The 18,309-nt window shown below is 37.0% G+C and overlaps 1 protein-coding gene across 7 annotated transcripts in view; it reads left to right on the top strand.

Moving 5' to 3' along the window:
- Nucleotides 1-18,309, top strand: part of LOC139482255 (uncharacterized) — a 51,185-nt gene extending 32,876 nt beyond the window's left edge. For 4 of the 7 annotated variants that reach the window (XM_071265993.1, XM_071265994.1, XM_071265992.1 and 1 more), the window contains one exon: nucleotides 16,687-18,309. In XM_071265993.1, coding sequence (XP_071122094.1) covers nucleotides 16,687-17,237 — 551 coding nt within the window. In that variant the 3' untranslated portion in view covers nucleotides 17,238-18,309. The other 3 variants (XR_011654811.1, XR_011654810.1, XR_011654812.1) reach the window with 3 other exon arrangements.

The following is an 18,309-nucleotide window of genomic DNA, read 5'->3' on the forward strand; positions in this document are numbered from 1 at the left end:
GTCATTGCAAAGTAAAATGCTTGAATAATTAGAACATATCATTGACTAATAATGAGCAGAATAATATAAGAAGATGTGGTATGAGCGCTGGAGGAGGCTGTATATATTAAAATTTATCACATTTGTAGTCATTGCAAAGTAAAATGCTTGAATAATTAGAACATATCATTGACTAATAATGAGCAGAATAATATAAGAAGATGTGATATGAGCGCTGGAGGAGACCGTAAATATTAAAATTTATTACCTTTGTAGTCATTGCAAAGTAATATGCTTGAATAATTAGAACATATCATTGACTAATAATGAGCAGAATAATATAAGAAGATGTGGTATGAGCGCTGGAGGAGGCTGTATATATTAAAATTTATCACATTTGTAGTCATTGCAAAGTAAAATGCTTGAATAATTAGACTAATAATGAGCAGAATAATATAAGAAGATGTGATATGAGCGCTGGAGGAGACCGTATATATTAAAATTTATCACCTTTGTAGTCATTGCAAAGTAAAATGCTTGAATAATTAGAACATATCATTGACTAATAATGAGCAGAATAATATAAGAAGATGTGGTATGAGCGCTGGAGGAGGCTGTATATATTAAAATTTATCACCTTTGTAGTCATTGCAAAGTAAAATGCTTGAATAATTAGAACATATCATTGACTAATAATGAGCAGAATAATATAAGAAGATGTGGTATGAGCGCTGGAGGAGGCTGTATATTTTAAAATTTATCACCTTTGTAGTCATGGCAAAGTAAAATGCTTGAATAATTAGAACATATCATTGACTAATAATGAGCAGAATAATATAAGAAGATGTGGTATGAGCGCTGGAGGAGGCTGTATATTTTAAAATTTATCACCTTTGTAGTCATGGCAAAGTAAAATGCTTGAATAATTAGAACATATCATTGACTAATAATGAGCAGAATAATATAAGAAGATATGGTATAAGCACCAATAAGAAAACTCTGCATCTAAGTCACTATTCGTAAAAGTAAACCATCATAGGCCAAAGTACGGTGTTCAACACGGATCATTGGCTCACAAGGAACAGCAAACTATAAAGGCCCCTTAAACGATATCCATGTTATTACTAGTATATATATTTCAAAGAAAATTGAGGAAATTGAGGTGGTACCGAAGAAAGAAATCAACCCTGCTCATACAGCCGAATATAAATATACTTCCAAAGTAAGCTTTCGTTTGAGAACTGTGTAAAGTTGGTTAGATTTTTAAACAAGATACCCTTTGGCAATACATGTATAGTGTGACAGCGATATTTTCCGCATTGTTTATTTCGTGGACATTCAAACTTTATCTTAAAGCAAGATACTATTGTTCTCAAAATTGTCAGCTTACATGTTAAGAAGTTAATCCATTTTAATCTTAGCATTGTCTATTTCTTGTTATCGTATATATGTTTTTAATTGTATTATTCGTTTATAGCATTACGTGACAAATTTCATTAGTACATGTAGTTATGATTAAGTAAGATTACGTAATTCATTTTATATTGTTTCTATGTAAATGGGCAGTTGGATACCAGTGGTCAAGCTGTACGGACTCCGTGCATTTACAGTGACATTCATTGTGTTTAGTATAGAACATTTCTTGGAATTACCATTTGTTGTATCTTTCCGGAATATTTACCGTTGAACTTTTATTGTAATTAATGTTTTGCACTATTGAAGAAGTTATATATAAACCATCGTAAAGCTTAACTTAGTTTTGTTGACTTTATCCAGTGACTTTCCCCCCGAATTCTAAATATAACAGGAACGACGAAAACCCCTGTTATAATAGACTGAAGATGTTTTATTAATAAAATTATGTTCTCTCCATTCAAATTGCTACCCAAGCATCTTAAAAAAACCATCACTACATTGAAATGAAAATTCAATGACTTTCTATCAAAGAATCTTTATTATATTCTAAGATTTAAAAAAACGTTTTCTTGCATCAAAATTACATATGTTTCCATATTAATAATTCATTATTAAGCAAAAACATCATTTTGTCTATTTGCCTTCGAAGTGACACAATTGTATGATATTATTTTTTTATCTTGCAATTTAAATATGCCTATATATACTATATATATATATATATTTTCTTGTTAAATTATATATTTTTTTATGCACAAATCAGTCTCAGTTTATGTATAATTGCACTTCAAGTATTCCATTATTTCTAGGCATATTTATTATAACAATTTGACCATGAATGAATGGTTCTTTGTCATCTACGAGTAAATCACAACCGAAATGAATGACAGACGGACAAATACAAAACTTACTGAATAATTGAAATCAAGATATTTGCGTTATAACGTAAAGGTTTGCCTTTTATCGCAAATTTTTGCGTTATAACTAAAAGTTCTGCGTTATATCGCAAAGGCTTGCGTTATAACCCAAAGATAGGGGAACATTTTTTTTTAAATGTGTGGCGCTAATACGCTTCCGTAGATAACTGTTCATGTAGGGAGTATCTAGACATTGCATTTAAACTTTATCATGAATTGATGTCTTTTGCAGTTGAATTACTGGACTACACATGAACTATTTTTTAACCTTAAAACATGTAAACCACAGAATAACAACGGACATCATTTCCCATGAACTTACGAGTACACCTGGCAGTATTTCACATTAACGAAATATGCGCCACATTAATGTTTCAGTATTACAATTTCTCCATCGAAACAGACATTTCACAATGTTTTAACGGCCATGGGGCCACACTTAAAAATATTTTGGTTTGCCCACGTCCTACCCAACATCGAGACAGTGGGAAGGTAGGTCGGCAATTTCTTAAATTGTTTTTTTTTTGGCAAAGAGACATCTAAGTTTCAGATGTTTATAAGTCTGCATGCCTATCTGAATGAAAACAAAATTTCACATCAGGACAATAAAAGATTTTGAGTAGGTAGCTATTTTCTGTGTAGGTAGAATTAGGGCAAACACACCTATTCTTTGTTATGGCCTAGTAGTGACTATCAATGTAATCCAAACATTTATCTCAATCAACATGTAGATCCCCTGTATACATTATAAATCATAGCGCAGTTGACTTACTAATTATTTTGCAATCACTGATCATAAAACTGCTTGGTCTAGTAAGTAAAAAATAACTGTAGAAAGATAAGACAAAAATAAAAACGTTGGCACCAAATGGGGTCAATGAAAAGCTGTATGTCATAAAGTGGATTTGATGTTGTTGTATACTTAATTCACAGAACAACGATTATATCTGATAAAAATCCTAGCTTTAAAAATTACATTCAGATATATTCAGTTTCTATTGAAAGTTCTAAACATGTATTCCTTTTCAGAATGATTAACTAAATACATTTTAGCATATTGACTACTTGCATGCTAACAACTATAAGTGGCCTTCATTATTACCACTGTGCGGATATAATGATTCAAATCATTTTCAATTATCAAATGTTTTGGCTTAAAAGGACATAAATAAAAAATTCCGTGAAACTGTTTCATCGTCTTTAGAATCTAAACCATGTGACTTCAAATTGATACTCACGGTGTCAAACATAAACACTAGACGTACGTAGTTATACCTTTCGTTCACCTCGGGATGGTTTTAATGTTGACACAAATAAGATTTTGAGGCTAAAAATGTGACTTTCTCTTATTTTGTGAGAAATTACACACCAAAAAAATAATCGAAATCAAAATGGTGGCTTTCTTAGTTACGGACTGGATGAACGTGGAATCTAAACCTTCAAAATATTTTCCATCGTCCAATGATAATTCTCGTTACAAACGAATTGCATTAGAATGATGCTTTATTGGCTGTTATATACCTTCTTCTCTTTTTTGTTGTTGTCAAGCTGTTTTCAATTAAAGTGTGTGTTTGATTGTTATGTTCTTATGGTGTTACATATTACACTCTTTATTTGTTCAAAGTGTGTAAAAATTTATAACCATGAGTGCATTTGGGTGTAATTCCTCATATACATAAATATCACAATGACAGTAATAAAAACATCAACAAAACTTACTTTCATAAAGAATCTAATGATTAAAGAAATAGTCATCATCCCTTTGAAAGAGGTAAAACAATAATTCAGTAATAAAGCTTTGTACACATATAATGCACATATTTGTTGCAATGTCGGTATGTATAAGTACCGGGCCACGTCCACTTGTATTTTTGTCCATCTGATGAGTTAAGCCTTTTTCAACTGATTTTTATAGTTCGTTCTTATGTTGTACTGTTATACCACTGTCCCAGGTTAGGGGGAGTGTTGGGATCCCGCTAACATGTTTAACCCCGCCACATTATTTATGTATGTGCCTGTCCCAAGTCAGGAGCCTGTAATTCAGTGGTTGTCGTTTGTTTATGTGTTACATATTTGTGAATGAATCATTAGTGGTAGGTCAATATTAGGTATGCAATTGTATAAGAATGGCACATGTCATTTCTATGGAGGTTGATTGGTCCTGTGCCTTCAGTCATAGTTCTTTAACCTTGAATAGTTGGCATAACTCACATGTTACGTATTGCTTTTTTAACTTCAAACATTTGCATTTTACGTTCAAAATAACAAAACGACGAGACCTAGACCTACCTCTGTGTTATCAATTTATTTATTCCATATATACTAATTTCCATAGTTAATAACGAAATTAATCATTATACGACCGCAAAAATTGAAAAAATTTTGGTCGTATATTGGTATGACGTTGGCGTTGTCGTCGTCGTCGTCGTCCGAAGACATTTGGTTTTCGCACTATAACTTTAGTATAAGTAAATAGAAATCTATGATATTTAAACACAAGGTTTGTGACCATAAAAGGAAGGTGTGGATTGATTTTGGGAGTTCTGGTCCCAACAGTGTAGGAATTAGGGGCCAAAAAGAGCCCAAATAAGCATTTTTCTTCGTTTTCGCACAATATCTTTAGTATAAGTGAACAGAAATCTATGTGAAAATTTTTAACATAAGGTACCTTTGATAACTATTTACACCACTGGGTCGATGCCACTGCTGGTGGACGTTTCGTTCCAGAGTGTATCACCAGCCCAGTAGTCAACACTTCGGTGTTGACATGAATATCAATAATGTGGTCATTCGCACAATATCTTTAGTATAAGTGAACAGAAATCTATGAACATTTTTAACATAAGGTACCTTTGATATAACTATTTACACCACTGGGTCGATGCCACTGCTGGTGGACGTGTCGTCCCCGAGGGTATCACCAGCCCAGTTGTCAAGACTTCGGTGTTGACAAGAACATCAATAATGTGGTCATTTTTATAAATTTCCTGTTTATAAAACTGTAAATATTTCGAAAAACTAAGGGTTTTCTTATCCAAGGCATAGATTACCTTAGACGTATTTGGCACAACTTTTTGGAATTTTGGATTTTAAATGCTTTTCAACTTTGTTCTTGTTTGGCTTTATAAATATTTTGATATGAGCGTCACTGATGAGTCTTATGTAGACGAAACGCGCGTTTGGCGTACTAAATTATAATCCTGGTACCTTTGATAACTATTATGACCATGAAAGAAAGGTTGAGATTGATTTTGGGAGTTTTGGTTTTTGCACAATAATTTTAGTATAAGGAAATAGAAATCTTAACACAAGGTTTATGACCACAAAAGGAAGATTGGGATTGATTTTGGGAGTTTTGGTCCGGGACCACAATTGTCGTCCCTTGATTTTCGTTGTCCACTAATACAGTCCCTAGTGTTGACGGTGGGCTACTTGCCAATATTTTTCATACCCCTTCCAATTTTTTTCTCCATGTTTTATGCCTCAAACTGCAAGTAGGGGGGTGAAATTACACTGTAAAAAAATTTGGTGCAGAAATTTAAAGGAAAGTAGTGATTTGGTCCAGCTGACAAAGGTTAAAAATTAGTACTTCGGACGCTGTCAAAGATTTTAAGACGCCCTAAACATTAAATTGTCCATATTTTAAGTAAGAGCCGATGAAGTTTTCTATAATTTTGATATAATTTGTCCCAAAAGTAGTACAACACACTGTAAAAATTTCATTGAGAAAGCGCAGGTGGAATTTTTTGAATTTTCATTTATGTTCTAAAAGAAATGCACTACGAATTAATTATGGTCTCGGACCAGTCCCTACAGTTTATGAATTAGGGGCCAAAAGGGTCCAAAATTAAACTTTGTTTGATTTCATTAAAAAAAAAATGAATTATTGGGGTTCTTTGATATGCCAAATCTAACCGTGTATTTAGATTCTTAATATGGGGTTCTTCAATATGCTGAATTTAACCATGGATTTAGTAATATTTGGGCCCTATTCTGTTTCACATTCAATGTTTATTACATGTTTTCATATTTATCCGGAACAAATTGAACTGGACCGATTTCTCAAATCACCGTATTATCGACTACCTTTAATTTCTGTGACACCGTCCGCTTCAATATTTCAACACATGGAAAATGGACGACATTTGAACTTCCTACGGAAATCGAGACATACCACTGTCAAGTACGTTGTTCAATCATAAACTGTGATAAATTAATCTGTTTTAACTTCGTTATTTATGGATAAGTGGTTTATAAATACATACCAGGGGCGTAGCTAGAAAGAAACGATGTGGAAGCAACTACCGCCGAGCGGTGCGAGGCGAAAAAATTTTGGACCCTATTATATATGCAGCAAATTTTTTTTTTTTGGTTTTCGGTCATAGGACGGTTAAAAGAGGAGCTATATGTAGATAAAAATTTATGAATGTAAAACTATTAATAAATCTTCTGAATATAGTAATACATAAACAACACATATTTGTGATACAGAATTTACTCAAAATTGTCCAAAATCTGCTCTTCGGGTCTGGGCAGAAACAAACTTCTCTATTACTTTGTCAACTTTCACACTGAAATCCCGACGAATATGCAGTAATGCTATGTAACTTTTGTTGTTCATTGTTGATCGTACATTTGTTTTCAATTACATACGTAGTACCGTGACTGATAGATATCAGGGCCATCATGGCATGGTAGCACTTGCGAGATGTTATAAACCAGCGTACGTGTTCGGCATCGAGCGACCTCCCAATTGAATTCGTCAAAATTACATGCTAGGTCAGTTTCGTATGCTTTCAGACAATATTGAGATTTGTTCGTTTGTGATATTTCCTACAACACGATGAAGCAGATACAGCACAAAGAAGCGATTTTCTGATAACTTGACGCGACCCCACTCGATCTTCAGTTGCCTGATCATATGGTCTATGAACGCAAAAAATAATGAGACTTTCGAATACTGTTTTGGCGTGGTTGCAGGGTGATTGGCTCTGGTAGTCTGTCAACCACATCGCCTCGGCATATTTTCAACGATATCGAAGGGATCTGATAATTCTAATGCCGATTGGTACATCTCATTCCAAACTGATGATCTGTACACTGTAAAATGTGCTCCAAAACTACATATCTTAGACTGAGTATTACAAATTCAAAAGTAAAAATCTTGTAAAAGATACAAGTAACCTTCCGATTTTGTCATAATCTCCACAAAAAAACCCAATTATTTTGAAACCAAATGTCGTTATTTAATGATATTTCATCAATTAAAAAAAGTGACAACATAGTTGTTTCCTTTAACATTCAATTTATAAATTTTTATTTTGCCATTTCTTTTTTTGCATGCCGAATCAATGTGCACGAAACTTCTGAGCTACGATCTTTTTCTGAATGAACAGCTTCATCAACACTTGTAACTAGGTTGTCAAACTAATATCCGGGATAGACGGAAAAGACACCAAAAGTCTCCGATTCCGATTGACCAACACATCTCTCTCTTTTGATTTTTTTTTTTTTTTTTTTTGGTGAAAACGACGTGGATGCACGTGCTGTCGTGCCTCCGGGTAGCTACGCCCCTGCATACGAACTGTAAGTTATTTATTTCCGAGAAATGAACTGTAAATTCTACTTTCGTTTTTGACTCGATTAATAATCTTGTATTTAACATTCATATTTAATTCGTACACATTGTAAAATATTGTATTTTTATTTCTTTCAGTTTACCAATCTACTGACTATCATGTAAACCTTTCTGGTGGAATTTATAATTACAATTTCGAACAAGTTGTGTTCGTTATATCTTCATCGAGATTGCGATTGCAGTCACCTGGTTAAACTAGTTGAGTCCGGCTCAGCATAGTAAATCGACGACAACCTGTCTTTACATATCCAGACAAGGAACGGCAACGTAGCAACGTACATACCTTTACACTGACAGTGGACTACATATCTTGTGTGAACTCGACAGCAACCCAACAACGTTGAGTCAACATGGATCCCAGTCATGTGGTACAACAAGATGAGATTCAGCCCCAAAAAGGAGATGTCCTTGAACTATTAGAAAATCCGTCTAATACATCACAGTCAGATGAAACTCCCGAGGCTAGGCGAGTACGTGACCTCACGGAAAAGGGACAAGGAGCTTTCACTGAAAAACGTGACAAGTTCTGTCAGGAACTAGAGGCTCTCTGGGCAGACATTGAATCCCAGTTATTGGAAGTAACAACGCCTCCTAACGACCTCCAGCAATTGTTAACAGCACAAGATAAAATTGTACAAGCCTGTACTAAGTATCGCAGGCTCACAGACGAGTACTTGACATTTCTGAAAAATACAAAAACATTAGACAGCCTTCAAGACATTGATACGTGCAAATTCTCAACGGATATCCGAATGTCTAAAGTCGAACTGGCAATTGAAACTTTGCACGAGCATCGTCTCACCTTGACAAAGGCTAAATCTACAAAAACGAGGACATCTAAGGGCAAGACCACCTCGCACAGTGGGAGCTCACACGCCTCCGACATGTCGAGCCTAGCACGGAGAAAGCGTGCCAAGGCAGAGTCCGCTAGATCAAAGATAGCCTTTGCCGAGCAAGAAGCTGCCCTCCTAAAGCAGGAGGCCGTATTTGGCACAACTTTTTGGAATTTTGGGTCCTCAATGCTCTTCAACTTTGTATTTGTTTGGCTTTTTAACTATTTTGATCTGAGCGTCACTGATGAGTCTTATGTAGACGAAACGCGCGTCTGGCGTATAAAATTATAATCCTGGTACTTTGGATAACTATTTACAGGAAGAGGCCCTATATAGACAAACAGAAATCAAGGCCGAAATGGAACAAGAAGCTATCCGTGCAAAACAAGAGGCTGCACATAGAAAAGCTGAAGCGGAACAAGAGGCCACACGTAGAAGAGCTCAAATGGAACTTGAGGCTGCTCACTTGAAAGCTCGAATTGAACAGGAGGAAGAGCACATCAAAGCTAAAAAAAGAACAGGAGGCCGTTCGCATGAAAACTCAAATGGAACAGGATGCGGTCCGAGAAAAAACCGAACTTAAGGCCGCTATGAACATTCTCGAAGCAAAAAGAGAAGCTGCAGCCGCAGAAGCCGAGGCTCGTATCCTGGAAGACGACGGCAGCCAAGCAGTTAGCGATCTTCCTGACGAAAAGGAAGACCCGCTCCAGCGTGTGCAAGATTTCGTCAATAAACTTCATGTATTAACTACTGTAAAGGAAGTAACAGGAACTTATAAGATAAGACAAAGTCCTGGTACGATTGAACTGAGTCATGAAGCACCAGCGTTCGTGCCATTCGTGGCACTGAACTTGCCGCCACAGACATCTGCTGTCTTGCCTTCCTAAGTCACCGGAAGTTACCTTAATCCCAGATCTGGGAATAGTAACCGGCTTACAAAAACTAGACCTTTCAGATTAGATCCCTGCCGAACACCAAAAACAGGGTGTTAAAGAAGCGATCCCTGTCTTACGCACAAAACAAGACGTTATAGAAGAGATCCCTGTCTCACACCAAACACAAAACGTTATAGAAGAGATCCCTGATGCACACCAGCAACAAATCAACCCCACATCGGAGATTACTAGATTTCTCTTGCGTAAAGACCTGCTTTTCTCCCGATTAACAAGCTTTAACGATCGGGCAGAATCCTTCCATACATGGAAAGCAAGCTTTAAAAACGTGACAGACGAGTTACAAGTATCTGACTCGGAACAGATTGATTTATTGATCAAGTGGCTCGGTCCTGAGTCTGCTAAACATGCCATAAGCATAAGAGCGTCGAACGCCAATAATCCTACAATAGGTATACAAAGATTATGGAAGAGGCTTGACGAGCGGTATGGTGCTCCAAAAATGTTGGAAGCCTCTCTCAGGAGTAAACTTGACAAATTCCCAACCTTGACGAATAAGGACAACACACGTCTTTATGAACTGTCTGACATTCTATCAGAAATAGAATACCACAAGGAAAATCCCAAACTGGGATGTCTGCTAGCTTATTTTGATTCACCGACCGGAATAAACCCTGTCATTGAAAAACTACCATATGGACTTCAGGAAAAGTGGATTACAAGGGCGTCTAGATACAAATCTAACCACGGCGCTGCCTTTCCTCCTTTTACAGAGTTATCTGCATTCATCAGTGAAATCAGTAGAATTAAAAACGATCCTTGATTCATCTTTGGGTCAAAAGTCACACCAAATACAAAAGGTGCTGCGCCAAGGTTCACGTCTTACCCCAAGACTAAAGTTGGTACTCATAAAACGGGCGCACTACGTTTGCGCGCATTTGGGGATTAAAATGTTTTACGTTTGCGCGCAGCTTTTGATTACATTTGCGCGCATTTATCTTACAGGTAAACTCAGGTAAAAAAGGGTATATAATCATGATAATGAAATATGAATAATATAAAATTTTATTAACTTTGAAAATATATTTTAATCATATATTGTTCATATTGTATTCTAAGACAAAATATAAAGTGTGCATGATAAATTCTGTTATAACTTAAGGCATACATGTAACTTCATTGGGAATTTTTCAGGGTGCTCAAGTACCCCGAATAGTGATCTCTTTAAAATTCGTAAATAATTTATTGTAAGTTAGATTGTAAAGTTTTGTTAAGTAACGAACATTTGAAGTTTTTTTTTATAGCAAATCGGGGGAGAAATTCATTAGTATGTGATGAGTATAAAAATTTCCGGATTGATAGAATATAATGCAACCGACTTATCCTGCTTGTATCCAACTTCTACATCCTCGTGGGTGAGTAGGTGATTTAGTCTAACGGAAAGGGTACTTTTAATTAAAATAATTGAATACATTCATAGATAAATAAGAGTTATTGCCTAAGCTTGCCTGAGTTTACCTGTCAAATAAATGCGCGCAATAGTAATGAAAAGCTGCGCGCAAACGTAATGCACCGCATAAAACAGCGGTTGAGCAGCAATCCGGAGACGCCAGCAAACAAGGTCTTTGTATTCTGCACAATACAAAGCATTCCTTAAATGAATGTCGAGCGTTCCGAGCCAAATCAATAGAGGAACGCAAAGGTCTTTTGAAAGAAAACAATGTCTGTTATAAGTGTTGTGATTCTACCAAACACAGAAGCCGGGAATGCAATGCACGCATAAGTTGTAAAAGAATGTGGAAGTAAACAACACACTACCGCACTACACATCACTAGACCACAGCAACCTGCAAGTTCTCAGTCTAGCATACCTAAGCAAGCCTACGGCGGGGAGCCTACAGAATCGGCTGAAACTAAGTCAACCTCAGTTAATTCTATCTGTACTGAGATCTGCAAAGATACATATAGCGGGAAATCGTGTGCTAAAATACTTCCTGTGAACGTTTATCACAAAGATAACCAGTACAAAGTTATTCGCATGTACGCCATCATTGATGACCAAAGCAACCGGTCACTAGCATCGCCCGAATTCCGGGAAAAGAGGAAAAGGTTTCATCATGGAATCAATCAACTGTAATGACAAGTTTGACCTTCCCGTACTGATTGAATGTGATCATATTCCAAATAATAGGGACGAAATACCTACTCCTGAAGTAACAATGCATCACCCTCATTTAAAAGAACTTAGGGGTAGCATTCCACCTATAGAGGAAAATTGGCAAATTCTTCTCTTAATTGGCAGAGACCTTATAGAGGCACACCATGTCCTCGACCAGCGCATAGGACCACCCAGAACTCCTTATGCACAACAATTGAAACTTGGTTGGGTAGTGATAGGAGAAACCTGCATTAACAAGCAGCATGTTCCTTTTAAATGTTAAAATAACCAACATTTTACCTACAGGACAACCTTCAACTTTTCAACCATGCACAAGCAAGTTTGACATCCGGGAAAACTACACAGACCCTGTAACAAAAGATTTACAATCGCCACTCTTTGAAAAAACAAGGGACGATGATAAGCCTGGACAGTCATATGAGGACAAAATGTTCATGATGGACAACGGATTTGTCAGAGACTCGAAAGGAAGTTGGGTAGCACCGTTACCGTTCCGAGTGCCAAGACAGCCATTGCCAAGCAACAGACCACAGGCTCTTCACCGTGCTAACATGTTAGACGCCAGTCTGAATAGAAACCCAGTGAAGCGGGAACATTTTCTTACATTTATGAGTAAAATCTTAGATAATAATCATGCAGAGCTCACTCCACCATTGCACGAACATGAGGAGTGCTGGTATTTGCCATTGTTTGGTGTTTATTATCCGAAGAAACCCGATCAGATAAGAGATGTGTTTGATTCTTCCGCCAAATGTAACGGAGTTTCACTTAACAGCGTCCTGCTTACAGGTCCAGACTTGACCAATGATCTCTTGGGAGTATTGCTGCGTTTCAGGAAAGAAATGGTCGCAGTGACTGCAGACGTTCAACATATGTTTCACTGCTTTGTTGTCAGAAAAGACCACCGAAATTATCTGAGATTTTTATGGCATAAAGACAATGACCTACAGAAGAACCTTGTCGAATACCGCATGAGAGTTCATGTTTTCGGAAATAGTCAGTCACCTGCCGTTGCTACGCTTGGACTCAGAAAAGCAGCTCAAGCATCAGAACAAGAGTTTGGCAGTCACGTGACTAGCTTTGTTACAAGAGACTTCTACGTCAACGACGGTCTAACGTCATGTCCTACTAAAGAGGAAGCTGTTAAGCTCATGAAGGACACACAGCAAGCATTAGCAAAATATGGAAACTTACGCCTTCACAAGTTTGTCTCTAATTGTGCGGAAGTTATGTCTGCATTTCATGTCAGTGATTTGGCTTCAAATCTTAAAGATCTAGACTTAGAATGCGACAGCAAACCCCTACAACATAGTCTTGGTCTCAGCTGGGACGTAAACACTGATAACTTCTTATTTCAATTATCATCAGAAAACAAACCGATCACTCGGAGAGGAATTTTATCAACGATAAACAGTCTCTACGATCCTCTTGGATTTTTAGCTCCAGTGATTATACAAGGCAAACTCCTATTAAGGAAAATAGTATCAGAAACCATTGATTGGGACCAACCTCTCTCTGATGAGACAGCAGCTGAGTGGAAATCTTGGAGAGATACCCTAATTGCTATAGAAACATTGCGCATTCCACGTACCTACGTGCCGTATCTCAGCAAAACCACCACAAAGGAGTTACATGTCTTCTCTGATGCATCCGAAAAAGCCATAGCAGCTGTTGCATATCTACGCACGACCGACAGTAGTGGTGAACCAAACATAGGTTTCATTCTTGGGAAAGCTAAAGTTGCACCAACAAGTGGTCATACTATTCCACGCCTTGAACTATCTGCTGCAGTATTAGCAGTCGAGATAACACAGACTATCATGGATAATTTAGATTTACATATAGACACCGTAAAATTCTACACAGACAGTAAAGTAGTCCTAGGCTACATCAGTAACGAGACAAGAAGGTTCTTTATCTATGTCGCCAATAGAGTAGAGAAAATAAGAAAATTTAGCTCTCCAAGTCAATGGAATTATGTACCAACTAACCGTAATTCCGCAGACTCGGGAACAAGGTCCGTACCTGCTCACGAAGTTCATAGCAGCGAATGGTTATTAGGACCAAGACAACTTCTTTTCTCAGAACAAAAGAATTCTGAGGACATATATCAGCTAATAGACCCAGAGGAAAATGGAGAAATACGTGCAACTGTTAATGTTGCAAAAACATTGGCCACACTTGAGCATAAAGGTATCGGAACTGATAGATTCAACAGATTCTCCAACTGGACATCACTTGTGCGAGCGATAGCCTTTTTGAAACGTTTCTCCCGTTTACACGGGTCAAAACAGACAGCACCAGTGACTTCTCTGGAAGGCTTTTCGAATGCCGAAAATTTCATCTTAATATCTGCTCAATATGAAGTTTACGGAGATGAAATAGATTGCATTAAACGTCAGGAACAAATTCATAAGCGGAGTCCGATAGCTAACCTTAATCCGTTTTTGGACGAACGAGGACTTTTACGAGTAGGAGGCCGTATTGCTAAATCTGACTTAAACCTCCGTGAAAAGAAACCATTGATCGTCCCTGGACGCCATCATATAGCGACATTATTAGTCCGACATTACCATGACAAGATAAAACATCAAGGTCGCCACTTCACGGATGGAGCGATTCGATCCGCAGGATTCTGGATCGTCGGAGCAAAGCGCTTGATCTCTTCTCTCATTCACAAATGTGTGACATGCCGCAAACTAAGAGGAAAAACTGAGTGTCAAATCATGTCTGATTTGCCAGAGGACCGTCTTGAACCGTCACCTCCGTTTACCAACGTTGGAATAGACACATTTGGACCCTGGACAATTGTTTCACGTAAAACACGTGGTGGATACGCAAACTCAAAACGTTAGGCAATTCTTTTCACATGCTCAGTGACTAGAGCTGTTCACATCGAACTAATCGAGGAAATGAGCTCTTCAGCCTTCATAAACGCCGTCAGAAGATTCACCGCTATAAGAGGTCAAGTTAAAATTTTCCGATCCGACCGTGGAACAAACTTTATTGGCGCAATCGACGATTTAAAGATTGACTCAATCAACGTTGAAGATGGACCCTTCAAGAACTTTCTGTACAATTCTGGTACAACTTGGATCTTCAATCCGCCGCATTCGTCCCACATGGGTGGAGCCTGGGAGAGAATGATTGGTATCACCAGGAGAATTCTTGATTCTATGCTTCTAAATGCAGCCGGAAGAAGCCTTACGCATGACGTGCTCAACACACTAATGGCAGAAGTTTCAGCAATAGTGAACTCTAGACCTCTGGTACTGGTATCAACAGATCCAGAGAATCCGTTAATATTAACTCCGGCTATGTTATTGACACAGAAAACCGACTACATATCCACCTCAGATCATCTTGGAGAATTCGATAAACGAGATCTATGTCTTGCCGAATGGAGACGGGTACAGGCTCTTGCCAGTGTTTTCTGGTCCCGTTGGAGGAAAGAGTACCTGCCATTACTACAACAACGACGAAAATGGACCGAAGATCGCCGTGATCTCATCGAAGGAGACGTCATTCTTCTAAAGGACAAAAACCTTTGCCGTACCCAATGGCCCGTTGGAATTATAGTGAACTCATTTAAAAGTTCAGACGAACACGTCCGAAAAGCAGAAGTGCGAGTAATCGTTAACGGAAAAGCCACAACCTACACACGCCCTATCGTGGACATGATTCTTCTCGTAGAGACCAACCCTGTGTAATTATGTGTATATATATATATATATATTGGATTTAGATAGGACATTCACATGTGTTATATTTTATGGAATAGTGATATCAGATAGATTTCAGACGGGGAGTATTCTGTTTCACATTCAATGTTTATTACATGTTTTCATATTTATCCGGAACAAATTGAACTGGACCGATTTCTCAAATCACCGTATTATCGACTACCTTTAATTTCTGTGACACCGTCCGCTTCAATATTTCAACACATGGAAAATGGACGACATTTGAACTTCCTACGGAAATCGAGACATACCACTGTCAAGTACGTTTGATTCAATCATAAACTGTGATAAATTAATCTGTTTTAACTTCGTTATTTTTGGATAAGTGGTTTATAAATACATACGAACTGTAAGTTATTTATTTCCGAGAAATGAACTGTAAATTTTACTTTCGTTTTTGACTCGATTAATAATCTTGTATTTAACATTCATATTTAATTCGTACACATTGTAAAATATTGTATTTTTATTTCTTTCAGTTTACCAATCTACTGACTATCATGTAAACCTTTCTGGTGGAATTTATAATTACAATTTCAAACAAGTTGTGTTCGTTATATCTTCATCGAGATTGCGATTGCAGTCACCTGGTTAAACTAGTTGAGTCCGGCTCAGCATAGGCCCGGTTGAGGTCTAAAGGGTCTAAAATTGAACATTATTTGATTTCATCAAAAATTGAAATCTTGGGGTTCTATGATATGCTGAATCTAACCATGTATTTAGATTTTGGATATTGGACCATAATAGGTAAATGTCCAAATTAATTTTTTTAGGTTTTTAAGTTTAAGTTCAGAAACCTATGTTGTGTCAACTATTTACTCACAATCCAAATTCAGAGATGTATCAAGCTTAAATGTTGTGTCCATACTTGCCCCAACTGTTCAGGGTTCGACCTTTGCGGTCATATAAAGCTGCGCCCTGTGGAGTATCTGGTTTTGATTTGTTATTGCCTCAAATGCAACCCAAAAGCTTCGATCGTATGATTGGGATAATATTGATTTCAATAAAAAAAAAATATAATTGAATACATTGCATAGTGTAATCTATTTCCTTTTCGTATTTTTGATGAGATTTTTTTCCCGTTTTAGATTATTTACTGTCCGGTACATCACAAGCTGTAAATAACCTCTTGAAAACTTTAGGCGATACAACGGGTGCATCAGCTACAGAATCAGATATAGCAACATTAACAACCGTTGAATTCACAACAGCCACGGAGGAAAAAAATACTCAAAACAATCAACATACGACTAGTGTAGCGACTACCGAAAACACGTCACCGGAAGTCAGTTCTGGACTCGCATCTCTAGAAGAAACGACACATTCATTACTGAATGGTAACCTGGTGACGTCAAGCTCTTCTTTGGTATGCTTATGTTCTTGCGTCGCTGGAATAAATATTGACTTGGAAACGAGGTTAAAGGAACTGAAATTAGCTATAGCTGTTAATAAAACAGCTCTGTCGTCTTATCGGAGAAGATTGATCAGTGCAGACGATAATAGCCAAACAGCTTCTTATCTTGGTTATTTTGCAGGCACGATTTTAAGTTTGGTGCTTCTTTTTATTTTACTCCTTGATATGTCATCATTTGCAAAACATATTAAATGTATTCAGCGTCGATCTAAAAGGATGAAATAAACTTTAGAAATTTATGTATTACTGAAAATTATTACACCAGGGTTTTCGATATCACAAACTGGTCAAAACATTTACTAAATTTTATCACCGGTATAAGGAAATAATTCGTAAATATAACTCAACATGCAGACATCTTATACGTTCAGGTATTTCACATCCAATCTTTTATGGTAATATTCTTTACAAAGCACAAAAATGTCAGTATTGACCTTAAAAGCTTACAAAACCTTTACACAGCCTTATTAAGAAGGGATATAGTTACGATACTGTTGTCAGGTCATTAAAGATTGCATATTTTGGCTTTAATATTGATTCACTTATAGGGTCTTTGCATCGGAACTAAACACATTTATTTAAAAAAAAAAACCAGTTATTGGCATTACACGGGTTATGTTCTTCTCATATATTTTATGATAGTATGATACTAAACCCCTAAGGGAGGGATTGTGCCTGATATTCATATGATGAAGACATAATCTTTCAATCAGTTTAATTGAGGTCATGAGCTGGCATGTCAGTTAACTGCTAGTAGTCTGTTGTTATTTATGTATTATTGTCATTTTATTTATTTTCTTTTGTTACATCTTTTGACATCGGACTCCGACTTCTCTTGAACTGAATTTTAATGTGCGTATTGTTATGCGTTTACTTTTCTACATTGGCTAGAGGTATAGGGAAGGGTTGAGATCTCATAAACATGTTTAACCCCGCCGCAATTTTGCGCCTGTCCCAAGTCAGGAGCCTCTGGCCTTTGTTAGTCTTGTGTGATTTTTATTTTAGTTTCTTGTGTATGATTCGGAGTTTAGTATGACGTCCATTATCACTGTACTAGTATACATATTTTTAGGGGCCAGCTGAAGGACACATACGGGTGCGGGAATTCTTGCTACATGGAAGACGTATTTGTGGCCTTCGGCTGTTGTCTGCTCTATGGCGGGTTGTTGTCGCTTTGACACATTCCCCATTTCCTTTCTTAATTTTATTTTTATCTGGTATTTCTAAACATGCATAAGAGTTATGTCTTGTTGGTAGATATATAACATTATGATTTTTCAATAAATAAAAGAATGCC

This window comes from Mytilus edulis, chromosome 7 (assembly GCF_963676685.1).
Source record: "Mytilus edulis chromosome 7, xbMytEdul2.2, whole genome shotgun sequence".
NCBI classification, from domain to species: Eukaryota; Metazoa; Mollusca; class Bivalvia; order Mytilida; family Mytilidae; genus Mytilus; species Mytilus edulis.